We start from the raw sequence: 14,412 nt of genomic DNA, 5'->3' as shown, positions 1-14,412 counted from the left end.
ACTGTTTTTCGAATATCTGAATATATTATACTACTTCCAACGAATCGTATTTCGCGATAGTAGCGCCGAATTAACTCGCGAACGATTAGTGGTAACTTTTCGACGTTAGAGAAGATTTATCTCGTCTCTGGCTAAGGTCCATTTCGAATTCTATTTTTATCTATTTAGCGATGTGCCATGTAACATAACTACCGAATATTCGGCGACGGATTCGGTAAGATTTGGTATACGATTACTGTAAAGTGGGACCTTTACACCAAGTACAATATAGATCATCACATGCATGATCACATTCAAAATTGAGCCTAAATATCTGTCTGCATAGTCGAACCAATGGTCAAACGAACAAACTGCTGAAACGCTGCTGATAAGAAATTCGAACTTGAACCTGTACAGCCCCCCTGTCACTGCCACCCGCGCCCAAAGGCCCGCAACATGGCGACCGACGGTTTGTGCTGTTGAAAACAGGTATTACATTTGTCACTTATAAAAGCTGTAACTGTGTTTTTACTATTTTCTAGCCATTGCTCACATCAAACTCAACATAATGGTTATATTTATTAAGCTTGAAAATATCTCTATTCATATGGTTGCATCGCATGTCAATTTTTCAGCTAGAATGTGTCTTAACTTTTTTTTTCAGTGAATTCAGCTCCGTGCATGAAATGTGTTCAGTTTTCTATCGATTTAACGTCGTACCTAATACTTCGCTATTTTTTATAGTTAAATGGACATTTGTCATTTAGATTTCGTTCATAGATATTCAATTTAAGGCACACTGTATGCGTAACCTATATGTGGAAAATCCGTACATTGGGCCGGTTGCTCGCGCGCTGTTTCTCTCATCTCCTGTCCCTGAGTTTAACCGCAATTACAAACGTACCTAATTGGTAACTTTGTGCCTAGGTAATATATACGGTATTTGACTAGAATGAATTTTCTCTTTTGCAGGGAATGTGTGGAATTCTGTAAATTATAATCCATGCCATTTGTCAGGATTCTTTGAAACGGTGGATCTTTTAATTATAGTCAATTCTAGCTTCCATAAATGAAAATTACCATTGCGAGCTCCTTGGTCAGAGTTTCAAGTCAATAAAAAAATAGTGTGCGTACTTGTGTCTCAGAAAATACAAGGGAAAACAATAACAATAAACCAAAACAAAGGCACACGTTTAATTCTGGGCATATACATACTTGAGGACCAAATATGAACTGAAGAAAGGCAAGAAAAAATGTTTGAAGAAAAGAGGAAAGAAAAGTTTTGACAATGAGTTAACCATTGTCGGAATAAAATTATCATGACTACCCGAACCAACATGCAGTTTTTGTCATAGAGGGCCTATGAATGCGAAAATTAAACTATATACGATAAGGTATATTACTGGCGTAAAAGTATACGCAGAGTAATGAGAAAAGAGTAGCAAAATATAGGCACATACAATCTATATATATATATATCGTACATATCATTTGGGACTGTATTTTTATGGTTCTTTTTCACTTTCCGTTTTTATTACTGCCGTTGCATAAGCAAAATAGTTATATGGTTGCTAGCAGCCCTGATAAGCTTTACATACTTGTAATTCCAATATTGAATTTCAAGTACTGTAAATGATATCCTAACTTTTTTTTGCTTGAGAGTAAAAATCCGATACAAGTCAATAAGCGAGTAGAAATTGGCTAAGCAGGAAGGAAATTGTGAGCCTTAAAACAATTACATCCTTATTTTGACTATGTATCACACTTCGTATCCCCCGCACGTGTTGGTGCAAACAATGGGTGGACAACAGGGAAACGGTCAATATCCACCAGCACAAATGCATGCTGCTCGCACAAATGGCACAAATTCTTTGCATCAAATAGAACACAATCAATACGTCCACAATGGCATCGGAGAAAACAGACATCGTATGATACAGGTATGTTTTTCCCAATGCTCTGCTTTCAAGTCGTTTATTGTTTGTGAATTATACTTTTTTCGTTTGTATACTAATATATTGCATCTGGTTTGCTGTATTATTTTAATTTTGTTCACTTCTCAATTCAATGCCTATTTTACTTGTGTTTATGTGCAAGCATTTGCTGACTATAAATTACTGCTTAGAATATCTAGAATATCTTGTATAAGTATCAGTTGCCTTATTCAACATCATCCATACCTTTGAAGATCTGTGATAAATATTTAAGAGATAGAGATAGCGGTAAACTTCCATAATATTTTGTAAATATGTTACCAACACAAATACTGAGATGTGTTATTAACTTACAGACAGGATCTTATCCGCTGGAGCTATTGCAGCTAATGGGCGTTGAAATTCCACCGCTGCGTCGGGCTGGGTACATCATGCAGGGCGGAGGGAATTCCAACAGTGGATGGCAGAGACGAGGTAACCCCTGTAGCAATGCGCCGACTATGCCACCTCCGCACTTGAACTTTAGACCAGTCAGCACAGGTTCTATAAAAAAACCAAACTGGAATAATAAATGTGGGAAACGAAGTAGTTATCGGGACACCCAGTCTCAAAATGAAGTTTATAACAGCGATAGTGGCTTCAGCTCGCGCTCACCTACACCTAACAAACACCAGACGGACAGCAGTCAGACTGAAAGCTCAGACGAACGTGATTCCATAGCATCTTCTGCTGACCAAGGCATCAAGTATGTTATGTTCAAGATATTTTTAATTTTAATCAAATACGTTCATTAGATGGGAATGATAAAATTCTACCAAACCTTAAAGAAACAATATGATTTCTTGTCGATTTCAGGAGGCTGCACGAAGTCCATCCGATAGCAAATGGCATCAATAATAATAACTGTGATACCAATAGCAAAAGTAATGCTCATGGTGGACTTATTTCGAGTGCCTCAGCACATCAATTTTACCAGAACCAAAGACCCGTCAATTATTACCATAATACTGTTCCGCCTTCCCGATCGCAACCACAAAACCACCAGGGTAAAAGAAGATACCATTCAGGTAAATCCATTATTTCTATACTTCGTGAATACAAATTATTTGATCGCATACGTGAAGCAGGGTCACTTGAAGGTTGAGAAACAAAACACAAAAAACAGTATAATTAAGTAAACTGGTAGCCAACATCGTGAAATTATGTTTAGGAAGAAACAGTCCACCTGCACAAAGGGTGCAAAGGGGAAGAAAATTTGCAGGAGTAGTATTGCCAACCTGCAACATGTATCCCAGATGGTATATTGCACCAGATAGATTTCTAGCACGATCGCATCTCATTGAGGTGACAAAAATGCCAGCAAAACTACTGACAGGATCACATTGGGATGTACTATCGCAAGATATTTGGGAGAAGTTTATGACGCATCAACAGACGGAAGCCACATATCGAAATAAGATGATGCTATGGAAGTACCTATATATTTACATTAAAGTAAGTGTTCAGTTACTTTTGTAAATATGGACAACATCTAGTAAGTTTTGTCCATGTTGATTGCTTTCTGTTATATATTAATTGAGCACCGCCTTGTATGTACAATTTTTGTTGCAGACAGTATATCCAAGGTATGGGTTATTTCTAGTTGGTTCAACCATGAGTGGCTTTGGTTCAGACAACAGCGATGTTGATATGTGCCTCCTGGTAAGACATACAGAAATGGACCAAAGAAACGAGGCTATTGGACATCTGGAACAAATATTGAAGTGTCTTAAACGATGTGGTAAGCTATTGGCAGATTATAATTTGAAGTAACAGAAAATTTAGATACGCGCAAATTCTATGATAATTGTAGTTACTTTGATGGTTATTATTTACATGTAAAATTCTAGTCGCCTTATTACATTACAGATTTCATTGAAAAACTTGAACTGATACAAGCTAAGGTACCAATTCTAAAATTCCGCGATTCAATGCAAAGTTTGGACGTTGATTTAAATTGTAATAATGCCGTTGGAATCAGAAATACACACTTGCTGTATTGTTATTCACAACGTTAGTACCAAATGACTGCTTACTACGTTTGAAGTCAGTTGATAAATTAAATAACGAAAAGAAACACGTGAGTCATATTATTAATCACACTTTGTATTCTTCAGTGGATTGGCGTGTGAGACCTTTAGTTTTGGTCGTCAAGCTCTGGGCGCAAAGCCAAGAAATCAACGATGCTAAAAATATGACCATTTCTAGTTATTCTTTGGTGTTGATGGTTATACACTTCTTGCAGTGTGAGTCTTATTAATTTTTCTTTTTTGCTGACACAGTATTTAATAGTTCAATTTTCACTTGAAGAGGGTTAAAACTGGTTATGTTAAACTACGAAGATGCACCTATCATTCCACAATACTTATGTGCCATGCATACTAACTATAACGTTAATCACGTACTAACTTCTTAGTCACTGCTTCAATAGACAACAAAATTTAATTGTAGATGGGGTGAATCCTCCCATTCTGCCATGTCTACATTCGCTCTACGAGGGCAAGTTCGGTCCTCATACGGACATCCATACAATTGATATACACGAGGATCTGGGCATGTCAGGTTCTGGCGCTCTCTCTGCTAATTCGATGTCACTTGGTGAACTTCTAGTTGACTTTTTCAAATACTACGTTACATTTGAGTAAGTCATTATCTGCACACAGTGTTAGTCTTTCATGATTCCTGAGCCACCTTGAACCGTGCTGTCGCACTGCAGCTAATTATATGATTATATGATAAATTATTTTATGTATAATTACTGAAATACTTCAAGTCCAAAGTCATGTGATATTAGTATTGTTATTCTGCATTTTTCAAGCGAATTAGATCAAGTTTGGGAACTAAAAACTGAAAACTTTGATAACTATTTCGCAACGTACTGTTAAACAGCTTCAGCCAATACGCAATTTCTGTGCGAACGGCTAACAAGGTGCCAATTGAAGAATGTAGACGGGCCCGATCATACAAGAATGATCCACATCAGTGGAAATATCTTTGCATAGAAGGTGGGTTTCACCATAAACATTCGACATAAGCATATAAACCAAGATATTCAAAATGGGTTAGGGACTCTGATGTCTCACTTTGATCGGCAGCTCATAAGATCATTTGAAATCTTTTAATGTTTTCCTAAAATTTTTAGAAATACTTGTTATTGTCCCATCTATGTACAAGTCTCATAAATATCTGTGACCAGTTGTTTATTGAGACAGATGAAACGTGCTAAACTTGTTCAATCCTATACTCCTTTTCGAATGTGGCTCCGACGAGCTTCTCTCATATTTGACCAGTACAGATATATACAATATTATGGCAATTGTTCCAGAGCCCTTTGACCTGACCAATACAGCGCGCTCAGTTTATGATCCAGATGTGTTTGAACGAATAAAACGGGTATTTAAAAAGTCGTATCAAATGCTGAAGAAGAACTACGACCTTAGCAGCATTTTCAATAAGTTGGACACAGGGTCGTTGAATAACACCACGTAGTTTGAAACCTTGCTAGAAAAGATTTTTGTAGTCAGTAGTTAGGATATTTATTTATTCGGCTACCAACTTTTTTGGTGGTTCAAGTTCTATTGGCTCTTTAGCCTGTATACCCCGGTGGTGTAAAAAATAAGCCTGGGATCGAAGATTACATTGCGATCCATTTTCCACCTGGCAGCTTTATTTTGTAATAAATTTTTACTCGAACGGTAGACTTTTCAAACTTGCGACTGCATAATCGTTGAGTTTTCGATAAGAGGTGTTAAATTATTGTTGTATAGCTATTGCAAGTGGACCTTGACGCGATTTATTACGAGTAAGGAGGTCCTTCTAGTGGACAATAATTAAACGTGCAATATAATTTTTGGTATATCAACGTTTTCGTGAATAAATGTGATTACAAAACGTCTTCTTAATTGCGCGAAAGTGAATTTGATGGTGCACTATATTCAATACCTGGTAGACATTTATTCTTATCAAAAATGGTGCCAATTCACGAAATATGTATTCAATATAAACTATGGTGCCTTGATGGTAGCTGTTATTGGAAACAACAACCAAAAATTATTTCCAAAGGCACGAGGTTACTATACAAAAGAATAGTGAGATGGATGACAAGAGTTTTACCTATATGTATACTTGATAAGAATCAAACACTCAAAGAGTAAGGTGATTCAAAAAGTACTTGAAAAACATTTAGTCGCTAAACACATATCGCTAAAGGTCACTAAATAATTTACTGATGTTATAATAATTTTAGATGAAAAAAAATTGTTGGTTGCATTAGTGAGAAATTTTCTATGGGAAGAAGTGGCAATGCGAGCAAATAAAGGCAACTGCAAAAAAATTATAAAAAATACTCATCGGAAGTAAGAAAAAAATCTTAAAAACATTTGTTTTATTTAAGTTTCTACTATTAATATTGTATCCCATAATAACTTTGACGGACATGTAATGCTTTGCCTATACGTAAAATATGCGCGATAATCAGCATTGGTTAATAACGAATAGTCGAAAACATGAAAAAAAAATCAAAAAATCAAAAAAAGTTGAATAAAAAAACTTAATTATCAACTGCCAAATCTCTTACTTCAAATTTTATAGCAAGTAATCTGTTGTGTCTACTTTTAGAAAAGATTCTTAAAGACGGCGGGTGATTTTTCGTTTAGTTAGGTCCGCTATTCAGGATTGAATTTGTTTTGACAAACTATTTTTCATCTATACATTCCCGTAGCTTTACGAAAAATACTTTTGGACCTAACTAGGTTTTCAGAGGCCATTTTCACGGATTCCACGCGTAAATAATAAATATTATAAAGTTTGGAAAATTTACGTAATTAAGAAATCTCCCAGTATTGCATTGCTTAAAGTTTCTCTACTTGAAAAGTCATAAATCCTTCACCAATGGCCTCTCAGAATTAACTTCTTATTTTACTTAAATATTTATTAATTGCCATACCGTTCCGTCGAACTAAGTACTAGTGAATGAGAAATCTCAAATTTTTCTAGTCTGAAATCGGCGAAGCCTGTTTCTGATATCTCAATTTTGATGTAATGATAACACGAATTTACTTGAGAAAATATGGCTGTGTTGGTGGTACCAGTGTGCTATGTGAGGTACTTGTGAAAATATCTGATTAAATTGTCCACTCCGAATGGGTGTATGAAAAACAGAAAACTTCAATACTTGGCTGATTTTACATGTATATTTTTTGTTTATCTGATATGCCTAAATTTTGGTTACATTTCTAATTATCTTCATTAATTTGAAATATGCACTCGAGCATTATTTTTCAGTGATTGTTTTGTAGAACATAGCCAAATTCTTGGAAATATCCAATATTCAAAAAGTCTCGTACATGGAAGTAACTGTTTTCATGTTTAATCGTGGAATAACTAATTTTTTCAAGATATTTTTATAGGCCTCAATGGACTTGTACGTAATATGTTATATCATAAACATTTATATACTATCCCAAGTGCCAAAATTCAATTTGTAATAAATATTTTGATGCTCAATGAACTTAACTCTGTTAATAATATTATACTCGAGGTATGCAAATTTATGTAGTAAAAAATTAAATACGAATTAAATTCATGTAGAAGCGAAATGTTTAGTTTGTAATAACTTCGTGTTATATTTTGGAATTTTGCAAATGCCATTGAAATAAAAAATCCTAAATTATTAGATAAGTTGATACTATTAAATTATTTTTTGTAATCTTGATTTTGTTGTTAAATAAATACATTGTTTATACCTGGTTTGAAATATTCTTGATCCCAATATATGGATAAACGTAATAAGTAAAGGTTAGTGAAAACTCTCTACCTCCAAACATTCCATTTTTTTGGTTTGTTGAAGCCCAAGATTTTTAAATTTTGTGTAGTATACAGAAGTATCAGAGAAAATGATATGCAGATATTTTTAAATCAAATTTATTGGTACCATAAGATTTTACAACGAATCTTCATACTGTAATTTATAGCTAGTGGTGCGTTTTCGATCCAAAAAAGAAATATATTAATTTCGCGATGTATTACGCTGATTATTATTCCATAATAATAATGCTATTGCTGCCAAATTAGAATATAGATAATTTTGTAACAACGAAAAGAAATAATCAGTACTACACCATTGATATTTCGGCTGGATTAGTAACTAAAATCCCCCCCAACACTCTAGCGGACTATGCATTTGTGTGTGTATCCCTTATTAAAAATAATATTAAAACTTTAAACGATCTTAAATATTGTGAATAGGTGCATTTCTTCATCAGACATCCACCATGTCGCACAATGTTATCAGCGATAAGCACTCTTATCCACAATGTTTCAAGATGCAGGTAGCATACTTTCTGTCCGATTAATTGGTGGTATTAATCCATCAGTAAATAAATGACCTAAAGAAAGTAAAATAATCTAGTTGCAGTTTGGTTTGGCTTTAGCAATAAATAAACATTGAACCAACAAACCAAAACATAATAAGAATATCGATCTTTGACGTTAATAGAATGTTTAGTTTATGCCAAAATATTGAAAGAAAAATGAAAAAGAAATCTAACTCTATGTTGAAGCATAGATTACATTACTCGATGGATGATTAGCGGCTTCATAAATTTCACAAGGATTTCGTCCTGTGCTCACTTGAAATTTATGCGCTTATAATTTTCGGCATAAAATTTATCGTTTCTATGCGTTTCGACATCTAGAGGATGAACAGTAGAGGTAACTTGTTAACAATGATACCTCTCTGATGTCTAGAAGATAGTTAGTTTTCCAAGTTTTTTCTATCGGAAACTTAGACAAAATTTAAAAGAACTGAAACGCTTAACAAACCCTGCACCTTACATAACTACCTCTGTCGCTGGCATTCAAACAATCTAGCCAGATTGGCCAGTTGGAGTTAAAGGTACGAAAGGTTGCCAGAAATTAGAGGAAGAAAAAACGTTACAGATCTTCCACATTTTGTTTAAGATATAAATGTGCCGATCAGCACTTGTCGCCTTGCCATGGGGTGTCTGGTCGCATTACTGCTATGTCGGCGCTTGTCAATTTAGAAGTGAATTACACGTCCCATTTTCCAGTGTCACTCGATCCCCGCGATAAAACGGTCCGTTCACTTGCGTTGCGGTGTTACTCATATCAGTTTGTCATCATTTTATAGTTGTCCTCGGCATGGTCACCTCTCATCATACCGACGACTTGTACTATATGTACTCGTTTGTCGAGCCGTTTTACCGTTTTACGCAGTTGGTTGGTTTGTATTTTTTGTCGAAGAAGAGTTGGTTTAATAAGCCTTCAGTCGCTCCCGCGACGCTGCATGGCGAATGCGTTGTTCAGCCGTATCTTTTCGGCTCAGTACGGTTGGGAGAACTGGCCTCCTGCTTGCGACTGGCCTGACTGGTAAAATCCGCTTCTATCTCCTTGATAAGTAGAATCCTGAGACAATAAACCGTCCATTTGTGACTGAAACTCACCAACTGCAAACGAGTCTTGTGACAACTCCGCCTGACTAAGACCCGGCTGGGACAGGCTAAAACCTGGCTGTGACATTCCTTGCGTAGTTCCTTGAGTAAGCGGGAGTCCTGGTTGGCTATAGGGCTGCGTATTTTGTTCCGTTTGACTGAGTTTACTTCCCCGAAGGCCAGCTTTGTTTTTAGCCGAAGTTGCGCCTCTGCGATTTCTTAGATTCTGCCTTGCTTGTAGGGCTTGCTGATGTTGGTTGTAGAATCGTGGTGGAACATGAGCCATGTTCATGAACATTCCAACAGGAACCGGAACATTGTTCATAGCAGCTTGTGCTCTCTCTGGGCTAATGTAGCTGATCGTATCATGAGTTCTGCTGAAAATATCTAGCGGAACATTTCTCTGGTAGTACGGATTATGATTTTGAGTACCGTTCACCTGATTACCAGAACGATCGTAAACAGAGCCAGGAATTAGAGCTTCTCTTGCGTCGTACATAGAAGTTGACATAAAGTGAGATCCTGGGTTAGCAGCATTTACCAGTTTCTTAGGCTTGGCAAATTGAATCATGGATTCTTTCAAATTATTCAGGGGTCCTTCGACAAGAACTTTCTGTTCCTTATAGAAACTAAGCAAGTGATTCCACAGAGGCTGCTTTGACAACACTTTTGGATTTCCAACAATGATTATACCGTACTTAGCACGAGTAAGTGCAACGTTCAATCTTCTAGGATCGTTTAAGAATCCAATTCCTTGATGTTCATTTGACCGAACACAAGACATGATAATTATGTCTTTTTCTCGACCTTGGAAGGCATCGACACTGGCAACCTCTATTTCTTGGTAGAGTTTAGAGTATAGAGAACCTTGGTATTGCATGTACTGAACCAGATAAGCTCTCTGACCTTCATACGGTGTGATTACTCCAATCTGTTCAGGTTTCACACCGCAACGTAAAAATCTGGTGGTAATTTTTTCAACATTAGAAGCTTCGGTTCGATTAAGATACGACGTGCCGCTACCGGCGATTTCTTCTTGTCCTTGGGTTACGTAAAAGAACATTGGCTTGTCAGGCGCAGGCCACGGAAAATCAATTTTCAGTAACTTCCGTTCGTCTGCACAGACACCGTTTTGCAGAGAGCCTTCGTAGAAAAAGTTGGATGGGAACCGAGATAGGTCTGGGTGCATACGGTATTGAACTTCTAAACGGAACGGACGAATACCCAGTACGACAAGTCGTTCAAATAGAGATTGAGATAGGCCAGCTCTAGCTGCTTTTTTGCACATTACAACTGGTCCTAGTTGGCAGTGATCACCAACTAGAATCAATTGTTTGGCTCCCAAGACTACAGGCACCATGCATTCAGGTTCCGTAGCTTGCATGCTTTCATCAATCAAAATCGAGTGGAATTTCAAACGGTGTAATCTTGGGTCTCCTGCACCAACGCAGGTGCAGCAAATGACGTCGGCAGCCTCCAAAAGCTCCTTCTCTGCCGTCTTTTTTAAAAGTCTATAACGTTTTTCATCAACACTCGATAATTCACCAGTTTCATCTTTCAATTGCTGCAACTTTTGCAGTTCGTTATTTGTTTCCATGTTCTTTATTTGGTTATGCAAAGCAAGGAAACTGACAGGCGAGTCAATAGCTTCTCTCGACTTGGCACATAAACGCACAACCTTTAAATTAGACTTATGGATCTTGTCAGTCAATTGGTCGACGGCAGTATTAGAGGGTGCGCAAACCAATACGGGACCTCCGTTTTGTTTTACTAGCTGGTAAACTATGGTTGCACTAGTTACGGTTTTACCAGTACCTGGAGGCCCCTGGATAAGGGACAAAGGTCTTTGTACGGCATGTTTGACAGCATAAACTTGTGATCTATTCAGATCTGGTAGATTTGGAGCGCTAAAGTGTTTTGGAAGATGGCAGCGAAACAATACTTCTTCAACTTCGTGACCAAGAAGCCTGTGATAAATATATCCAGACACAGAGGAGTCATCAACGGCGAATTTACGTAAAGCCAGTTGCATTCTGAAATACATTAAGCACGTTTTACAAACACAGTAAATTTAAGGTTTATTTAGCGCCAGAGTTCATAGTATTGTATCTAATGTACCGATCGAAACTCGTGCTTTTCCAAATGAAATCCACAACAAAGTTGCTAATGCATTCTGTTGGTGCACCTGAGTTATTTTTTAATTCAATGCCAACTTCCTCTCCGTAATTATCAGGTATCTTTATCACATGGCCAATTCCTGACCATGGCTTGTGGAGCTCTCCTAAGTAACGCAATCTCAATTCATCACCATGCATCAGTTTCATATCACCATCCGTTTTCGCAAGCATGAAGTAGGCAATGGTCTTCTTGTTCAAACCTACGTCCCAGCGTACCTGAAGAAAAAAGAACAATCGAATAAAATGAAAGATTAAAGACGACTACCGCATTATTACACAATTAAGAATATTATGAAATTTATTATTTCTGGTGTACAACCGTTATATTTCGAAATGAAATCGTTGATGGTCAACAAACCTCTATGTTTTCTTGCGTCTGTGACTCCTTAAGGCGCTTGTCGTAGTCAGCTTCCAACTTCACAAGTGGACCAAATATATTTTGATATTGATATCCATCTTCGTATCGCAGAAGAACTTGTTGCGGCTCTTCATCAACCCCTGGTTTTTCTAGGTCTTGAAACGTTGCATCTACATTGTCTCTCCATAACTCTTCCAACTTGTTCATTTGTTGAGCAGACATTTGCCTAGCTCTCAATTGCTCCTGATCAGATGGGATCTTAACCAACCAAGCCAGAAAACTGCGATCCGCGATTAGTGGTTTCCATTGCTCCTGATCCCTAGTGGTGGTGTATTTTTTCATAATTAATTCAGTTAATTTCCTCCAAATAAAATAAAAGCATTTTGGACCAAAGGAATGAACACTCGATCCATAACCCAATCGTCGACAAATGTCAAAGTGGCAATACTTACCAATTCATATCCTTCAAAGAGCTTTGGGCGGCACAGGGTTGTCGACAAAGCAACACCACCACAGAGTCGGCTTTGGCGGGAATAAAACCCAGCACAAAAACATTTCTTACACCACAGGAGTAGCATTCCAGTACCGTTTCACCTAATGGTCCATCTCTGTGAAATTAGTGATCAATGTTGAATTAGCAACTTTTGATATGAGTTTTATTCACATTATTTTAACTTGTTCGTCATGAAAATGCCGGTTCCTTTGGACGGGATGTAATTTTCGGCCTCGTTAAGTCAACAGGAGGTTATAAGTGCAGAAATTTTGAAACAGTATGAAAAATGTCATCTTGCATATTAAAAATGTTAAATCTTTTACCTGTGCAAAGTGACCTCCTTATGTTTGGCACGGACCAAGTGATTGATGATATGCGAACCACAAGTATTGCCACGACCATTGCAGAACCATTTGCGACATGCGTTGCACATAACGACACATGACGCTTCATGAATGCCGCAGTATTTGCAAGCATGTTCTGGCAAGTCTCGATTGTAGTATGCTTCCTCTTCTTCCTCTTCAAATTGGAGTTCGGCAAGACTTTGAGTAGCGCCGGTAATTTTCAAGTCGAGCGAAGAACTACCACCACCAGTTGTGCCATTAACCTACGTGTAAATAATAAAGATGCGTATCAATTAGTGATTGTTAAAATTGAATAATTTCATTGTGAAGTTGAAATGTTTTAATGAATAGCACAGTAATCCAGATGGAACGAAAGGGGTCGTAAAAAGTGTCGAAATATCACAGTTATATCATTATGGAAGCTTCTTATCAATCGTCAGCACCACTTTTGGCAATTATACAACATAATCGTACAGTTTTAAACATGTGTTAATGTTATGCCTATAAAAGCATTAAATAGATGTACTGTTACATCTACCAGAATGTTTGATGACTATTTGTAAAAGAAGGAAGGACAAGAATTGAAAAATCTACATTATGCTTATATTGAATGTAGCCAAAAGATAGATATTGTATTGACAATAAACTTGAATAAAGATTAAAGGGCATAAATAGAGAATGGTACAGAAGCAAATTAACATTGTGTTATTTTATATTCCATCGTCAACAATACCAATACCAATTTGAAGAGCTACTATCTTAGAGTAAGTTCAACCAAAGATGGGCCAATGAGCAGCGAACAGAGGAGCGACCTAAATTAATTGATTGTTTTCGATTTGTTTTAAATGCATGGGAAATAAGTTGAGTTTGTAATAGTTGCCAGATGAGGTACGGCATTGTTCGGAGCAGTGGTTATGTTATGATTTCTCAATTCGAAGAATTTGCGAAACACATGGAGGAAGATGGAAGCATATAAATATGAGCTTTCAGCCTGTGAGAATATTCAATCGCTGATCAAGGGAATGGGGATGAATTTTGATAGTGAAGTCTAAGTAAGGTTAGGTAGGTACGGGCCGCGTGGGCGTCCCGTCAATCGGTTTAAAAAATACTTTTGGCTTACCTGAACGGGTTGGCTCTGGCCTCCGTCGTGCTGGGAAGCCTGGGTTTGACTGGGTGAGGGTAAAGTGAAGTCAGTGAAGTCGAATTCGCTCCCCTGCGTATCTGCCCCGATCAAATCTGCTTCCTCCGTGTCGAGGAAAGTCAGGGTTTGGCTGCTAGGCCCGTACGCGTCGACACTCATGCCTAAAATTTCTAATATAACCGCAGCCACGCCCGATTGTAAATAATATTACTAGTAATGTACGCTCGCAACTGTTCAGAGATGTCTGTGGAAAATACAAAATGCAACCGATGTAACTAGCCACGAAATCCTACGCCATATTTCGCTTGTGCCCACCAGCGCACCAACACCAATAGCCGAGCACACTACTTTTTCTCTCCGCCACTCGTCGCCTGTTACGTCATCAGCTGATTTGTGATTGTCACAAGGCTACTGGAGGCCCTGGAGACGGAAGGGTGTCTCATTTCTTGACTCGCGACCCTCGAACATCGAATATCGCTTATCGATGTCACGACTC

At 37.5% G+C, this 14,412-nt stretch overlaps 2 protein-coding genes across 5 annotated transcripts; one reads left to right on the top strand and one right to left on the bottom strand.

The window, feature by feature from the left end:
• Positions 1-44: 44 nt before the first annotated feature.
• On the top strand, positions 45-6,459 carry LOC107223059 (poly(A) RNA polymerase gld-2 homolog A). Of its 4 annotated transcripts, none has more exons than XM_046744441.1 (13): positions 50-214; positions 326-468; positions 952-1,373; positions 1,791-1,919; positions 2,270-2,658; positions 2,769-2,980; positions 3,124-3,407; positions 3,525-3,693; positions 3,822-3,965; positions 4,070-4,198; positions 4,404-4,593; positions 4,842-4,957; positions 5,278-6,459. In XM_046744441.1, exons 4-13 carry the CDS (start codon positions 1,818-1,820, stop codon positions 5,439-5,441), a joined length of 1,899 nt encoding a protein of 632 aa, XP_046600397.1. In that variant the 5' UTR covers positions 50-214; positions 326-468; positions 952-1,373; positions 1,791-1,817; the 3' UTR covers positions 5,442-6,459. The 4 variants fall into 4 exon arrangements, with proteins under 4 accessions (XP_046600398.1, XP_015518117.2, XP_046600397.1 ...); XM_046744440.1 differs by having other exon boundaries at positions 1,640-1,919; XM_046744442.1 differs by lacking the exon at positions 4,842-4,957 and having other exon boundaries at positions 45-214; positions 952-1,919; positions 5,278-5,374.
• A 1,399-nt stretch (positions 6,460-7,858) lies between these two features.
• Positions 7,859-14,411, bottom strand: LOC107223055 (regulator of nonsense transcripts 1 homolog). Its single transcript, XM_015662627.2, has 6 exons — positions 13,896-14,411; positions 12,755-13,038; positions 12,391-12,546; positions 11,939-12,257; positions 11,522-11,796; positions 7,859-11,436 (listed from the first exon to the last, which is right to left on the bottom strand). Exons 1-6 carry the CDS (start codon positions 14,073-14,075, stop codon positions 9,294-9,296), a joined length of 3,357 nt encoding a protein of 1,118 aa, XP_015518113.1. The 5' UTR covers positions 14,076-14,411; the 3' UTR covers positions 7,859-9,293.
• Position 14,412: the final 1 nt, after the last annotated feature.

Source organism: Neodiprion lecontei, chromosome 6 (genome assembly GCF_021901455.1).
Source record: "Neodiprion lecontei isolate iyNeoLeco1 chromosome 6, iyNeoLeco1.1, whole genome shotgun sequence".
NCBI lineage: Eukaryota > Metazoa > Arthropoda > Insecta > Hymenoptera > Diprionidae > Neodiprion > Neodiprion lecontei.
The sequence above is the reverse complement of the archived record's forward strand: the minus strand, read 5'-3'. Positions and strand labels throughout refer to the sequence as shown.

Coding starts and splice junctions, on each gene's coding strand:
- LOC107223059 (XM_046744440.1), top strand. CDS start 1,734: ATGTATCACACTTCGTATCCCCCGCACGTGTTGGTGCAAACAATGGGT. Junction 2,981..3,123: donor TAAAAGAAGATACCATTCAG/GTAAATCCATTA, acceptor AATTATGTTTAG/GAAGAAACAGTCCACCTGCA. Junction 3,408..3,524: donor ACCTATATATTTACATTAAA/GTAAGTGTTCAG, acceptor TTTTTGTTGCAG/ACAGTATATCCAAGGTATGG.
- LOC107223055 (XM_015662627.2), bottom strand. CDS start 14,075: ATGAGTGTCGACGCGTACGGGCCTAGCAGCCAAACCCTGACTTTCCTC. Junction 13,039..13,895: donor GCCAGAGCCAACCCGTTCAG/GTAAGCCAAAAG, acceptor ATTTACACGTAG/GTTAATGGCACAACTGGTGG. Junction 11,797..11,938: donor AGACGCAAGAAAACATAGAG/GTTTGTTGACCA, acceptor TTTTTTCTTCAG/GTACGCTGGGACGTAGGTTT.